Raw genomic sequence first — 16,847 nt, 5'->3', positions numbered from 1 at the left:
CATTTCAAATGTGCTGACAGCAGTGACAAAACTCTTCAGACCTTCTGTCCTGTCTTTTTCCTTTTCATAGAACAAAACAGTAAAATTGCAAGTAAACATGTCAGAAAATGTAGAAACTGAGTTTCAAATTAATATTAATGGGGAAGAAGGCCAGGTTCTTCAACAATAGAAGGAAGAATTTCTAGTACCCTACTTTACTATAGTACGTACAGATTTTTAAAAACAAGTTGTGAATTTTTCATAGTTGTTTAGAGTGTCTAGACTAAGCCTTGGGGAGCATATGAATGCCTGCTGAGGGATGATGCAGTGAGAGATGACACGGAGGGAATTCTTTCCGGTTCTGGCACCGGGTGGTGTTTTTTGTATACCTGTATAAACATATTTGTGGTGAGTGCACTCCTAGTCTTAACCATCAGTACTTAAAGATGCTTTAAATGTTTTCTCAATTTGAGGTTTCACCATAATTGAACAAAAAAGGATATTATAAATGCACAGCTTGTGGTGTCCCTGATGGGAAAAGAGGTGTATTTTCAGAGAAGGTGTTTTCATTGGAATGCAGGGCTGCACTCCAAGTGATCTGTTCACCCATAGGATGGGCCGTTCAGATGGCAGCATGGCCTATAAGAGAGAGCCAGGTGGTCCAGCAAGGATGCTGTCTTGGTCACATCAGGGTATACTAAGATGGGGTAAAACTCAGGAAATGCTGCCATGTTCTTTTTTGTCCAAACTAAAATTAATACAGAAAGTTCAGGCTTGTTTATCAAAGCTTTTGTAAATCATATGTAAGTAAAATCTTGTGCAGGTAGAAGTGAAGTGGCAATAATGTCCAAAAATAATTACCTTGGGGAAAAAAATGTAAAGAACCATCCCCTGAAACAAATTATCTTATCAGCTTTAGATGTTAACTTTCTAAGCATTTCTTTAGTAGAACAGTTAATGCATTAATTCATATTGATAATGTGAATCACTTTCCATCAAATTTATGAATGCTTTTTCCATGTTTATTTTTGTATGCTACAACTTTCTACTATGCTTCTAGTCAAAATCAGTTTTTACAGATAACCCAAACGAAAACAATGTGCCTCTGTTTGCCTTTCTACCTAGTAAATTAAATTAACACATAGAACCTTTCTGAATAGCAGTTTCTACATATATATATGTATATAAAAAAATATATATTTAATTAATTAATGTCATGCAAGCCTTTTAGTCCTTAATTTTCCCTGCTCACTTTTTGCAGAGATAAAACTAATGAAACTCAAAACTGCTGGTGTCTCCAGTTGGTGAACCCAGAAAAAGTGGGGCCAACAGCTGCCTGAGCTCTGGCACGTCAGGAGCCTGTCACCGCAGGGGAGCTGGGGGACAGGGCAAGGCATGGACTGGGAACTCGGCAGACAACAGCGCAGTGATTGTGGGTCCTAGATTCGGCTGGAGTCTAGCAGTGCCAGTCTGCAGCAGTTGTGGGACAGACCCTCTTGGGGGGACCAGGGCACCCAGGAATACTGGTCAGTGCCCCTCTGCTCCCCCAGGATCATGATGGAGCTGCTGCATGACTCTGTGTGCAGCATCCATCCCCTCCACACTATTCCCTCATTAATTCTTACCTCTGGTAACATCTACCCCGCTTCTCCTTAAAAAAAATCAACACAGCCGCTGATAAGAGAATTAAGGATCCTTTTAGCTTCATGATGACTGTGAGGGAAAGACACTCCTTGACTTGCACAGCAACTCAGTGAGGGCTTCTGGGTGTGTGAGTTAAATCATGGGTGTTATTTCTTACATATGGGACCACCTCGTCACCTCAAGAAATGCTGAATCTGAGTATAGGAAGCATTTGGAGCTTCATGCAAAGCACATTTTTGTTTTCCTGTTCTGTTAGCTATTGTTTAATGCTTTCATTATGGCAGTATCTTGTTGACTACGAAGTTCCTGTGAGCCCTAGGATGAGCAGGGAGCTATGCTGTGGGTCTGAGCAAGCAAGCAGGTATATATTACAAAAGTAAAACATAAACAGTAGTTCTGTGTTTCCATTGCAGCCTCTGGCTGCTCTGTAATTTTGAGAAAGCTATTTTTTAGGAGGGTGGGTATTCTTATTTTGCCACATATATTCAAAAGAAATGAATATTAAAAAATAGGTCTGTACTGTGGACAGGGTGAAGACCTACTTTCTGTGACTGCTTCATGCTTAAGTCCCAGCAAGGCTCAAAGTGTCAATCTGTGCAGGCAATTACAGGGCAAAGGGTCTGCTGCTTCTGGGTGCGATGTGGGAGGAGGGCTTCTGTCTATGTTTTGATAGCCCATGCTATGTCAGGTTGCATCATCCCAAACTGCTTTTGCATCAGCCGATTTGTAGAATAGAAAGACCCTTTAAAGATTTTTAGAGTTACAGTTTGTACAGAGAATTGTCTAACATGGTTCTGTGGAAAGTTTTATCTTCTAACTGTTTGTTTGAAAGTTGATATGACTGTTGCTTTTTTTGTTTTAGCTTTACCTTTGGGCCAGCATTATACTGAATCTAAAATGAGCTGTGTAGGTAGGGCGGGCACTTTGTTAGCTGATGAAACACAAAGTTTTTGAGTATTTGACTACTAATTGTAACTGGTGTCTGCTGTAGTAAGTTAGAATGGCAGTAAGGAAACAGGGTCTAACTGTGGTTGTAGTAACACAGCACAGTAGTGGTACATTGGATATTTTATTCTTGATGTTATGTAGATAGATGCTTCTAACTAAGCATTTTGCTTTAATTTTTAGATTCAATATTTTAACTTAAACATTTACTATGCGATCGGACAGTCTACTTTTTCTTTGTTTCTTGGATGTGGAAAAATGTGGTAATTTAAAATTTTATTTTTCATGTGAAACAAATATCTTGATTTCTGTTTTAACAAATATCTAGTTCAGTATGAGACTCTCTTTTTTTGTTCTGAGTTAGAAATAGGGCTTAAATTGTAAAGTTATAACAACATAAAAAGGAATAGCATTATTGTTTTTCTTCCTGGTATGGCTTATCTGAAGATGAGCATGTGACCACTTGAAAATGTATTGTACTATGGTTAGAACCACTTACAAAAAATCATTCAATACAGAATAAGTGTAATTAACTCTTTTCCTTGCACTTTTTATCCTGATTTAACAGAATGTAATTATTTAGAAGAAAGTTAATGTAAAAGTATGTTTATGCAGCATAAAAAGACTGGACACTTCATTCTCTGCGTGTCACCTGTCATCAATAGTATTGCACAGTCTGGGAAAAGGAGGAAGCAAGTTTGGCCTTCAAAACAGTATTTCTCCAAGAAAAAGCTGAGTTGCTAACCTTTAGCGTAGATTTAACCGTATCTAGGAACATATTTACTCAGCAGTCGTGCGATATGTTTTTGTTCTAACATGCGTCTTTAATTTGTTGATATGAGGTTCGAACAATTCTGTGTCTTACATCTTCTGCTCTCCTTTAACGTTCTTCCCAGGGTCAGCGTCTTTTTGAAAAATTGCTTGAACTGGCATCCCGAAATATTGAGATAAAACTAGTGAGTGATATACTACCTGTGGAATCAAAGGTATTAAACGACTTGAAAACAAAGGGTAAGATCAAGGTCTTTATGTTGTTATGCCATTGACTGCTATGTAATGTTCCTTTTACTTAAAATGCAGATTCGGATGATGTATAAAATGCATGCTGTTGGTTTAGCACTGTTACTCTATAATCCTTCCACTTTCCCTGGTTCATAGTTATCAAAAATCTGAAACTCTATTACTGTAGTTGGAGTAGATGTTTGCAGTTTGCAAGTGGTCAAAAAGGTGGTGCAGTGATTAGATAGATGTTTAAACTCATTACAGCTATTCTAATGGTAGGCAACGTAACCTGAGAGACTGCTGTCATATCTTGTGGGACAAGATAATTTCCTCCTTTCAGCAACGGCAAAATAAATTAATAAAACAACAAGTTTATGGTACTGATGATTCTGAAGTACTAGAAAATAGACCATCAGTCAGATTTAGCCAACTGACAAGGTTTTCTGTGCTACATGTATTTCTTAGATGCCTGCTGTCCTAATGGTTGTTTTGAGGCTTAAAATCCCTACCCAAAGAGGGATTACACACTAGCACTACATGACTAAACTTGCTTTATGTAAAACTGTGTGGAAAAATAGCAAAGAGAGTTTAAGAAATGCTGAAAGAAATTAGAATCTCTTAGGAGTTCTGACAATCTCGCACAGGCTTCTCCTGAATAATAATACGCTAATTTATCTCTATAATCTGATAAAAGTATGATTTTAAGGGTAGGATACATTTTTCAAAGGGCAAAAATAACCTATATATTTTGATAGTGATAATTTTTGACACAGATTACTATATGGATCACAAAGGAAATTCTAAAAAATGAATTAAGCAAAGCATTTGCTATGTGTAGCGGCAGCCTAACATAACATGTCTGTTTATGGTAAAGAATAAAGAACATCCTTTCCCAACAAAAATCAATCTTTATTTGTTTAAATTCCTTGTAATCTCCTGACTGAGCAAGTAAAAGAAAATTACTAATGGAAGTCCTGGTCCCTTAAAGAGAACATCTTTTGATCAGGACTGACATATTATTTAAATGTAATAAGTACAGAGACTTGTCATTTCACGACACTGCCTGTTCCAGGGCTTTGTTTATTTTGTTACACAACCAAAAGTGATATCGATCCTTTGATAACCAGTGAGAATACATCAGCTTTGTCAGACATCTGTGAAGTAAGGAATTATCTTTTTCTGATGTGTTGAAAAAGAAATAGGTGTTTTAATGTCAATGTCAGTGAAACTGTCTTTGAAAAAGCGGTTTCTTTTTCCTGTGATTCTAGTGTCCCAAGTTCTGACCAGTCAGAGGAGAACAGAGGTAGGGCCTATACATTTATACTGATGTGCCTGGCAATAGATATGTTAGCTATCATTTATTGAGAATACCCAATATCAAAAACTATCCTCTTTCAAAAAAAAAGATGAGCAAAAATTTTAGCCAGAAATGGGAATTAATCAGACCTTGTTTTTGAACAAACAAGCAAACAGAACATAGGCTTGTAAAATCTTTCTAGCTTCAGTTTCCCTTAGGCCTTGTTCAGATTTCTAAGACAGGAAATTTTAGAGTATTCAAATGAAGTGATCACTATATTTGAGTGCTCTGAGCCTCAAAGAATAGGAGAAAGTCACTTTTATATGGTAATTCTTGTGAGTTTTGCTGTCATCGTCTTTGAACCCTGTAATTGTAGATATCATTGTGTACTGTTGGCCTTTTTCAAAGACCAGTATTATAACTTGTGATATGCTCACTATTAATGTTTTTTTTCTCATTCCATGTTTTGGTTTGCTTATTTCTACAAATTCTGATATTTTTGTTAGAAGTCTTGATTATGTCGTGGTGATTGCCAGCTCTGTTGCAAGTCTTCCACCTGCATTTAGGTTTGATGTTTGGTTTTTATCTCCAGGAAAGCTAGGTAAATATTTGGTTCTGCATTCCTGAAAAGAGATAAGTTAGTTTTAACATTCAATCAGATTTAGTTGTCTTAATTTTATGTTGAAATGAGCAGACCTTTTACGAACAACAGATTCATGGTATGCCCTGCTTGTGTCAAATAGAAGCTAACTGGTAGGCTAGCTTAAAAAAAAAAAGACTACCCCAATTTTCATTAGTTCAATAATATTATTAACACAGTAAATGGAAAACATATCTATATTAGCCTTTTTCATGTCTGCTGGAGAAAAAATTACTGTTATCTACTACCATTGTCTTCGCTGAGGGCAAACATATCATTAAATTTGCTATGCTATCCTGGAAGATCTGTCTACTAAAATTATTAATCTCTTTGCTCGTGAGGCACTGGCCACCTGCATCCTCAGAAATCAATCAGAATTGATCCTTGAAAGGAAACTGTGCATCATCATTCGGACACGTATATTCATGAAGATAACTAATTTTTTTTTCCCTGCAACTGGTCAGATTTTTCTTAGAAAGTACCTTTTTTAATAGAAATGTTCCTCTTGTGGGAAAGCAAACAGTAAATATATCAATAGCTTAGCCAAGGTTTGAAGCTTCTCAGGATGGAGAACCAGAATACATTTGGCTGAACAGACCCAAACTCCCACTTGCAGTGTCTGTCTGAATTAGGCAGAGGAGGTCCAAGCACTACTCTGCGGTTCACTAGCTAATAAACTGAGCAGATTGTTCCTAAACAGCAAATATGCTTGGAGCCCAAGCCGTGGGCAATAGTATGGAAAGAAAGCACATACGTAGCCTGTGGGGTTCGGGGAGTTTCATGCATTCCTGAGCCTGCCTTCACCTTGTGAGGTGAGCATAGGCCAGCCACTGCTTTCCAAGGCAGATTGTATGCAAGAGTCAGACTGTCTTCAGGTAGCAGGCTGTCCTACTAAACGTGACAGACAGTTGCTATCGCACAGAGAAGGTAGAAGAGCCTTGCCTTGTCAGCAGACCGGGCAATCAGAACCCCTGAGCTGTGCCCGCAGGCTGTGCAGGCTGGTTCCTGGGGTCAGGATGAGGGATAATTTGGGTGTCAGCTCCAGGATGTACCTGTTGATATACTGCCTGGGAATCTTTAAGGATGCTGCAGTTCCTCAGCCCATGGTTATCTACCTCATGCTGCATCTTCAGGTAGTGTGCCCTTTCTGACTTAAGTAGCCCCGGTAAAAGTCTTAGTCTCGACACAGTGGCATGGGTTTATATGCGGTTGCTTGAAGAACTATACTTGGTCATCCATATTGTCTTGTGCAGTGGTTTTTTTTGTACTAGGAACCATGATACGTTACAGCACTGCTGCATCTCAGCACAGATGTTGAGACTACTTCTGCCAGCCAGATTATTCTAGCACATCTTTCATTTTTCTAGACAGGCATGCATGGAGCCCCCTTGCCTCTTCTCCCTGTTTCTGAAGTATTGTAGAAAGCAGCTTTGACAGACCTTTTCCAACCCAGGGGTGCATCCTAGAGTCCTTCCTACATATCCTTCCTCTCCAGCAGCTGTCCCTACTGATTAACAGAGGAGAAAGTTGAAATCTGACTTCAGATTTGAGCTGATGGGGTAAGATAAAGCATAACATATGTGGACGGGAGAGCAGAACTGAACTGATGTAGAGTAAAATAAAATTAGTAATTTACAGTTGCAATGTTAGTACAGATATCTGAGCTGGCTGTGAACCTGCGGGTTTGTCGCCACTGTTAAACCTTTTTTTGTCATGTCTTTGCTATCCTGACTCTCTTGAGCTCGCTGTAAAACAGGGTAGCTTGATTACAGAAGCAGTCTAGCAGCTGCAGCGTGAAACATGGATTGATTTACTGTGCTAACACATAAAGCACCTAGAGCTGTGGTGACAGGAGCCTCTGAGTGCTGAGATAAGGTACATTTGCTAATAATTGCTGCACTGTGGGAGCGTTATTTAGTTGCAAAATTAAGCATGTGGAAATGAGGAAATACTAGTCCCAGAACATATATTTATAATAGACTTTAATTACATTATCAGATTCTATATTTTGCGTAGAATACCTGACTGGTACTTGCTATAATCTTACCACGTTACTCAGAAGTTTTTCCCTTGTATTGAATGAGAATACGTCCAACATTTAATGCCTAAGGCAGACGATGCTCATTCAGGGGATATTATTTCTGCTGGTAATGGCTAGAATCTTTTTTTGTCTTCATATTTAATGTATGTCTCCAGGCTTTCTTTATTGCACATCTGCCTCATCCTGCACTGAATGCAGAATGATTAATTTCCTCATAGGCTTTTCTGTGCTGCTTCTCACTGTGGTATCTGAGTGCTCTGCAAATACAGTATTAATGAATTTTTTTTTACAACATCACTGTTAGGTGAGGTCGCTTGCTGTTTCTGTCTCTCAGGGACAACTAGCAATTATTAATGGCAGCACAGGCATCAGAAGCCAGATCTGAGCATTTGTTTTCTATATTCATAATTTAAAAAATGTGTATTTGTAATCTAAAAAAATCAACCACATATAAGTTCTCCCAGCTTATGTTGTCAAAATTATTACTAAACAGGCTATAAACTATGATGTTATTTTTATAGGACCTTTTGTAATATGCAGTCCTAGGGTGTGTAGTCTTGCTTCTCTACAGTTAATGTTAAAGCTATATTTCACTTTCACGTATGTATACAAATACTATGCACATATGTATATGACTCTCTTGTGAAAGGTAGGTCTGCCTGTAGGCAAAATTTGACTCACTGTGTAAACAAACATGATGTTCTTTATCCTTCTTGTGCTGTGACAGTAGCTTGTTAATGCTTGTTTTCAAGGTTATTGTTTTAGCCTTTTCTCAGCCGTGGTTCAGTCTACTAGATTGAAACATTTCTTGTAACCCTCCCACTCCTTGCACATAATTATGTACCAGTCTTTGTTCCTCAGTAACATTTGAATAGCGTTGTCTCCAATTAGCATGTTGTTGTATCATTTCTTATGTGTACAGAATCTAAATCCCTTACTAATTACGATCTTATTTTAGCTGACAGTGTTAATGCTTTTTAAGACATGCCAATGGATTTCCTTTCTTCAATTTGCGTTGCTTCATTCCTTTTCTATTTGCTTTTTTCCCAATACTCCCTTTTCATGAATCATTTTTCATATACTTGCTAGGAATATTTTTTGTTTTGTCAGTGCTGGCTGAGGCAGATATGAAAAGAGGAGTCTGTCCATGTCACAATGTGATTTTAGAAAAAGAAGTATCAGCTAACTCAACTGATAGCTATTGAATGTTAGCAATGAAACTGGAGAATAATAGAAAGTCTTTGTGCTAGGGCAGGATCTAATCACTAGATCACATGTGCAGCTGTTACTCACTGAGCAGTTCGTGCACATTTGCCCAGGATTACACTCTCTCTAACCAGATACAACCAAAATAGAGAAACTAAAAAGTTGTATTATTGCAGGGAGACAAAGAAATGAGTAGAAAGTGGAGCTCTAGAAGCTTTTTGTGCTTTTATTTGTGCACTTTAGATTGCAAACACTAACAGATACCATTCCATGACAAATTAAATCAATTTATACCTGGGCAGCTGCATGATCCCAGCCTCCTCTTTGCCCTCCCCATCCTATGTTGTCCCTGCCTTCTTCCTTGCACCAGTGATCATGTGATAAGACAGTTCAGGGGGCTGATGTGGCTACAAACTGCTTTTTTTTGGCTGGCTTAATTGTCATTTGCATTAGATGTCTGCATTACTCAGCATATGATCTCACAGGCATAAATGCTGGGTACAACACAGAGATAGTAAACACATAGCTGGGGTTGGCAAGGGAGGTAGCACCATTGGAACCTGGTTAGATGGGCTTAATCTGCCATGGCACCAGAAAGCTCAGAGTTCATGTAATGCCTGACTTTTAGTGGGTTTGGTTTTTCCTGTACTTTTGTTTTAATGAAATTGTTGCATGACGGACAGCAATAGTGAATATGATTTATATATCAGATGAAATGTGTTTAGTCCCATATTCTGTCTGCTTCTGTTGGCACACTTAAGGTGCTGCATAGTGTTAGAGCTGTGATGCTTGTGGTACATGAGGAGTTCTTACCTTTGGCCACAGTCATGTTCCCTTTCCCTGTCTAGTTGTGGGGGAATGGGAAGAAGATGTCATATTTTTAACATGTTACAGAAGGACTGAAAAACTTGTGTTATGTCATAGAAAAGATGGAGATCGCCTGGGAACATCAGTTTCTCCTTATGAAACAAGCTGTGAGTTAAACATTTTTTTTTAACCTAGATCCTTTGTGTACTGCAAACCCTAGGAATGTGGAGTTCACCATTTGGGAGAAACTAAAACTTTTCTCTGGAAAAGAGAAAGCTATAGGAGAAAGAGAGGGCATTTCCTGATAAGTTTCTCTGGGCCTAATAGACGTTTGGGTTGTGGGGGACTTGGGTTTTTGTGAAAGCTCTTGGTAGGGTAAACCATGATGACATTGATTTATATTCAGCCCAGAATATTTGGTTTCAGTATTAAAGAAAATGTTCCAAATATGGGGACAGTGAACTATGAGCAGATTATGAAAGAGCTATCACTGGCAATTTGAAGAAGAAAGTAGACAAGCCCCTGTGAGGAGTGGCCTCATGAGTATTTGGCTCTGGTGCATGGGAAAGGTCTAGATTGGTTTCAAAACTGGTTTTAATAGTTCCATAATGATTTGGAAGGAGAACATAAACTTATGTGTTCAAGTACATTCATCTCAACATAAGAAAGAAAGAATTTTTTTACAATAAGAACAATCATTCACTGGAACAACCTCCCTAGGAACATGGTAGACTCCCCGTCGCTGGAGGTTTTCAAGATATGACTGTACAGGGTGCTAGATAATCTCATATAAGCTCTCTTACCCATGAAAGATTGGGCCAGATGATCTTCTGAGGCCCCTTCTAACCTGAGCTTTTCTATGATTCTAAGTAAGCCTTTAATTCCTCTTCATGTGAAGATAATGTTGAGAGTCAATGTAAAAACACTGCAAAGACTAAAAAGAAAATATCTGTTCGTACAATGGGAAGCTGAAATCCTGAAGTTGGGTCTTGAAGAGATTTCTGCCTGTCCAGATGGCCAGTTTTTGCACAGTGTACCATAAAAATAATATTATCTGATGCATGCTCCATAGGAGTGTAAAGAGTGCTCTTGAGAGCTGAAGTTCAGTTGACGGTTTTATGTAAGGTATTGAATGGAGTTGTAGCTCCATTGCTTTCCTAGGCTGGATTCTCCAAGACTGTGTGAGAGGGAAGGGTGTTGAAGATGGGATAAGTTCCTGCTCTTTTAAAATTCAGCAGTACCAAAAATAGTCTATTTTTCCCTATGATTTTTCAGGAACAAGTAAGCAGGATCCTTTGAAAGGACCAGTATATTAGGGGTGAGTCCTCCTGAAGGAAGCAAATAATTTGAATCTGAGTTTCATAGAGTTAAACAAAGTTGTATGAGAACAGAGGGGAAGAAATCCCTTCTTCCATTCCTTTCAGATTTTAAACGTTCACATTTTTCTAAAACTCTGCCTAAGCCATACCCTAAAATATGAGAGTGTTCAAAAGGCAGCTAATGAAAATTGTACTGCCAAGGCCTTTGACATCTGATTTTAAATTCATTTTTATATTTTGATTTATTATTAATCAGGCCTTGTTCCTTTTTTATTCTTATTTTATATTCCTTGGGTGCCCACAACAGAGCAGATGCATGCTTTGATTTAGATTTTATTAGTTGCTGCTGGAGAGTGTTTCCTGATATTTTCTCAACAACTTTCAGCCTGTGACAAGCAATCTTAAAGCCAATTCCAAGATGAAAGATCTCATTATGTTCTTTACCTCTTAGAACCTGCATAATAACTTTGACAGGGTTCTGCGTAATGAGAAATACCGAGCAGAATTTCCAAAACTAGTTGCATCTCATCTTAAAAGAAAGAAGCAGGTACCAGTTTTGCATCAGAGATTTAAGCATTTGATATCTACCTAACATCTACGCAAACATGCAGAAACTCATGCTTGGTTGGTTTTTGGGTAAACATCTTTCTATTTAGGCATCTAAACTCTCTAACCTCAGTTTATGTTGCTAAGTGCAATGTTGCAAGACATCCACTAATGTCTTGATAGCAAGGAAATGTTCAGCATTAGTTTTATGTCTAAATCCCATAAGAACTCATATGCAGTGTTTCTCACTTGTTTCAGCTGGGGAGCTAGATCCTGCAATGTAAGGTAAGCCATGTCCAACCTTATGAAACGTGGTTGAAAAGAGCAGGTGGGTAGCATTTTTGTTACATCTTAGACGTGCATATAGATACACAGAATGCCTTTGACACAGAACATCTGCCTGAGTTGCAGAAGATTAGGTTAAAAATCCTGTTCTGTCTGAAGGTGTCTAAATTGTCAGCTTGAAGAAGAGCTGTCTACCATACCAGGCACCTGATTGAAAGCAAATTGTTTAAGCTAGTATTGAAAATCTTGAACTCCGTAAAACAGAATTTGCAGTCACAAAGGATTGGGATTTGCAGAGGGTATTCTGTAGTGGCGCTCCCTTGGTCCCTCCTATCCGAGCTCTAAAGTTTGCAGAAGATCTTCTAATCTCTGTCTGCATTTAAAGATGACTCTGTAGTAGTCACACATTAATTTGGGATGGAAGAAACCTGGCTTCCAGTCCCTGCTCTGCTTCTGCTCCTTCTACTGCCACCAGATATATTTTGAAAGAAATGTCTTGTCCTTATCTTTGAAAGAATTATTTTAAGCTTCTGATTGTAGGACAGGATTTTGAAACTTCATTGGAGAATCGATCCTTTTGTGCAATTCCAAATGAGGGGCCGGGGTAAACAACATACCTTCCATTGGCATTGCCTGCTACCTAGTTTAGATGTCTTTTAGCTCAAAAAAAATAAGCTGCTGATAGTCCAGTTTTTATTATAGGTTCTACAGGAAACTAGATGCCTAATCTGGGAATAAAACTTCCACTGGGGACACAAATATCCCCAAGTTAGGCACCATAATAGATCACAATGTGAAACAGCTTATTTTCCCTTAGAAGTCTGAAGCCCATCAACTTTAAGAAGATTTAGGCATGGCCTGCCTTACAGAGTTCTCTAGCATGAAAGAATTGGCAGTATGAGGCTGTCACATCCACAACCAACAGAGAAAAAAAAAAACAATAACGAAAAAACCTCACTATAATTTAAATTCTGAAGGCAACCAGGGCCTTGGGTTGTACTGGCTTGTTTTGCAAAGAGAGAGAGGGAAAAATGTTCATTTAAGCCAAGAACTCTGTGCCCACCAGAGCCAGATATACAAGCAATAAATTCTAATTCTAACCTCTACAGCCTCTGTATCTGTAGACCTTACTTAGAAATGAATGCCTTTGCTGAGAGGAACGGCTCTGTTCCCAGGGACAGTACCCTCCCATTGGTAATATGTACTTTTTCATTATAAAATATCAGTCACATGCTTTCCATTATAGGAAAGACCCATAGGTAAATAATATTACATTTCTTTTGATGAATTAAGACTAGATGTACTGTAAGGCACTTTTAAGATGCTAGGTGTTTAGTAGAAACAATATCATAATTCTTCTGCTTTGAAATTTGTAACTGAAAAAGTCTTTCACGATAGATTGATCAGTATTTTAGTACATAATTTCAGTTTGCAAATGTCCTTGCACTTGAGTCTGTTACTAATGCATGAGTATTCATGGATTTGGCAGAAATGGGCACTTCTGTATTTTGTAAGCTCCAGCATAACTATGAGTATTGGTAATCCAGCCATCTTGTGAACAGCCAAATTGCTTTTGTCTAGTGTTAACTAGTCAGTTCCAACATAGCAGGTTCATACCACAGGGATCATGTCCAAATCTTGCTTGATAGTTTACATGCTGGAATAGTTTCTTCCCGTATGGCAGTAGTTGGTTTGAGTCACTGACACTTTTTAGTACAGAGGAACCAATAAGGGATGGCATTAGCAGAAATTAGTTGTGGCATTTTTAAAACATATGGATAGCATGCAAGTTCCTACCTACAGTTACTAGAAGAGCTGGTAAGAGCTGCCAGATCCATCTGAGCTCAGAAAACATTTGTTAGGTAGCTATGCTCCCTTTGCAGAACTTCTGGCACCCCATGCTTTCCCTTGTATGCAAAAGCACTAACACTATCTCATCCTGAAAAGAGATGAAGGCTGAGGGTCATAGAATCATTACGGTTGGAAAAGACCTCTAAGATCATCGAGTCCAACCATCAACCCAACACCACCATGCCCACTAAACCATGTCCCTAAGGGCCTCATCTACACGTCTTTTAAATACTTCCAGGGTTGGTGACTCAACCACTTCCCTGGGCAGCCTGTTCCAAGGCTTGACAACCTTTTCAGTAAAAAAATTTTTCTTACTGTCTAATCTAAACCTCCCTTGGTGCAACTTGAGGCCATTTCCTCTCGTCATATTGCTAGTTACTTGGCAGAAGAGACCAACACCCACCTCGCTACAACCTCCTTTCAGGTAGTTGTAGAGCGCGATGAGGTCTCCCCTAAGCCTCCTCTTCTCCAGGCTAAACAAGCCCAGTTCCCTCAGCCGCTCCTTGTAAGACTTGTGCTCCAGGCCCTTCACCAGCTTCGTTGCCCTTCTCTGGACACGCTCCAGCACCTCCATGTCCTTCTTGTAGTGAGGGGCCCAAAACTGAACACAGGATTTGAGGTGTGGCCTCCCCAGTGCCGAGTACAGGGGCACGATCACCTCCTTACTCCTGCTGGCCACACTATTTCTGATACAAGCCAGGATGCTGTTGGCCTTCTTGGCCACCTGGGCACACTGCCGGCTCATGTTCAGCCGGCTGTCAACCAGCACCCCCAGGTCCTTTTCCTCTGGGCAGCTTTCCGGCCACTCTTCCCCAAGCCTGTAGCGTTGCCTGGGGTTGTTGTGGCCGAAGTGCAGGACCCGGCGCTTGGCCTTGTTAAACCTCATACAGTTGGCCTCGGCCCATCGATCCAGCCTGTCCAGGTCCCTCTGCAGAGCCTTCCTACCTTCAAGCAGATCAACACTCCCACCCAACTTGGTGTCATCTACAAACTTACTTACTCATCCAGATCATTGATAAAGATATTGAACAAGACCGGCCCCAGCACTGAGCCCTGGGGAACACCGCTTGTGACCGGCCGCCAACTGGAATTTAACTCCGTTCACCACAACTCTCTGGGCTCGGCTTACATGGGGGTTCAAAGAAAGTAGGTTAATTTATTGTTGGTGAATTTTGTCTTATCCATTCATGTGGTTCCCACATGTTTCATATGCACTTGAAGGCTGATTGTCTTCCTAGAACTGTGTCTTGTCAGTCACAGCAGTCTTGCTGGTATGATTTGGTATACATTTGATTGCTACTGTTTGCGAGCAGGCTTCAGCCTTCCTAGTGATGGTGGGTCTTTGGTCTCTTACCTTGTTCAAGTTTTTTATGTCATCTAGACTGAAATGCACCTGCAAACCTAGGCAGCTCTGAGGAGACCATCATCTGAAGTGACATGACACAGACACTTGGATCTCTAAACTTGTGTACATGTTTTTACATTCTTCTAGCTTCTTTGCTGCTTAGCTCAGTCAATACAAGACTTCTGCTTCAAACCTGGAATTAAAGTATTTTGTGCTCAAAGTTGTATAAGAAGTTGTCAAAAGCATCTAAGAGCATTAATAAACGTCCAAACCAAGCTGACACTGTTTGACCGACACCATTTGGTTTTTTGATGAACACTTTGGAAAAGCTACTCAACTGTGCCTACCCTTGGGTTGTTGCATACGGCACGATTGTACCATAAAGTAAACCCATGTGACCAAATCTTGCTGGGTTATACCGCATTAGTTACCTAGTTTTATCTTTGTAACAAGGAGCTGTCACTATCATGCTAATACTGATCTTTCTGGTGATCTGTATCAATTTTCAAATTAACCTTAGGCTTCTACAGCACTTTGGTGTTTTATGAATTTTTACACAGCCTAATGATTGGAAAGTAAATTACATTAAGCTTGTTGTAAAGTAATTCAACTGGAAGAAAAGTCCCCAGAATGATCTCTCTACGTTACTCTCCATCATTTCCATTGCTTATTGCACACCCTTATAGAGTGATTGTCTCTAATGCTTACGCTTGAGAACAGTGCATTCAGCATCTTTTCCTTCCTTTGGACAGAATATTAACTATACATAGTGTGCAAATACTAGTAATTATGTAGTGCAGAAACTGACAGTCACTTCAGTGAGTCAAAACAAAACAGGTCCCTGCTCTTGATGCTTTTAATCTCAGTAGTCATGTTTGCATAAAGTGATGGGAAAAATACCAGCAGAGTTATAGGACTACATAATATCTTTACTACACTTCAAAATCATGTCAAAAGAACATTATGATGGTTGCAATGTCAAGCTTTCAAAAATAACAGCTCCTAAGCAAAGGGTCACAGAGCAACTGTTTTCAGCTACACGACAATGGAAACACACTGAAGGTTGGTCTTCTGCGCTGCTAGGGTCAGCAGAACCGCATGCTTACGGAAGGAGCATAACAGCTGAAACAAGTGGAGGATGAGATTCCCCTTACTCTGTATGCCCTTCTAGCAATTTGTAGGTTAGGAACTGCCTTGTCATGCAGTTCAGCAATCTGTTGTGGTGTTTGGATGATTTTTTCCTTTAATTTGTGCTTTTGAATCTATTTGTATTTTTGTCATCCACAAAACACTATGCACGGTAGCAATGTGTTCTGCAGCTTCAGTATCCATACTTCCTCAAAAATCTTTTTGATTCACTTTATATAGTTTTACATTTAGCTTGCCTGAGTTTAATTTTACTTTTCTCTCTTTCCTTCCCTCTCTTTCCGTTCTTACTTGGACTCAAATCTGCTTATTGAAGGATACCATTTTATCTCTAACATTCTTCTTTAGCTTCTCTTTTAACTGTCCTTGCATCATCTCTTGGTAGAGGGATATTTTGTTTTGGTAATCATATACATTTATGCTGAGACTCTATTGAGTGTTTTCAAGTATTGCCAGGAAACCAGTAAATATTTTTCTCTTTGGCCTTTGATTTTCTCTTAGCATACATCCTTATGTTATTCTTCTTTCTGAAATTAAACATTACCGGAATGGGCTTGTGGGATGCAGATGATGTTGTTACAAAGATAGTGAGCTAGAGTACAGTGTGGTCATCCTTGCAGGGGCTTTTTGATAGTAGCAGCTTGAATCAGTACTATGCATTGCTCAAAATAAATCAAGAGTACCTTCTCAGCTTGTGCGTTCTCTAATTGGTCCATGAAGCAATCATTTATTGTATGTAAAAACTTTTTCCCTGTATCATGTCTTTTTGTACCACCAATCTGTTCGCAGTTATG

General features: G+C 39.2%; 1 protein-coding gene across 2 annotated transcripts in view; it reads left to right on the top strand.

Moving 5' to 3' along the window:
• PLD5 (phospholipase D family member 5) overlaps positions 1–16,847 on the top strand; it is a 161,514-nt gene that overhangs the window by 91,529 nt on the left and 53,138 nt on the right. For both annotated transcript variants that reach the window (XM_075146542.1, XM_075146543.1), the window contains exon 4: positions 3,465–3,579. In XM_075146542.1, coding sequence (XP_075002643.1) covers positions 3,465–3,579 — 115 coding nt within the window. The remainder of the gene's footprint in view (positions 1–3,464; positions 3,580–16,847) is intronic.

The sequence above is a fragment of the Calonectris borealis genome, chromosome 3 (assembly GCF_964195595.1).
Source record: "Calonectris borealis chromosome 3, bCalBor7.hap1.2, whole genome shotgun sequence".
NCBI classification, from domain to species: domain Eukaryota; kingdom Metazoa; phylum Chordata; class Aves; order Procellariiformes; family Procellariidae; genus Calonectris; species Calonectris borealis.
Note: the sequence above shows the minus strand (reverse complement) of the source record. Positions and strands in the feature narration are given on the sequence as shown.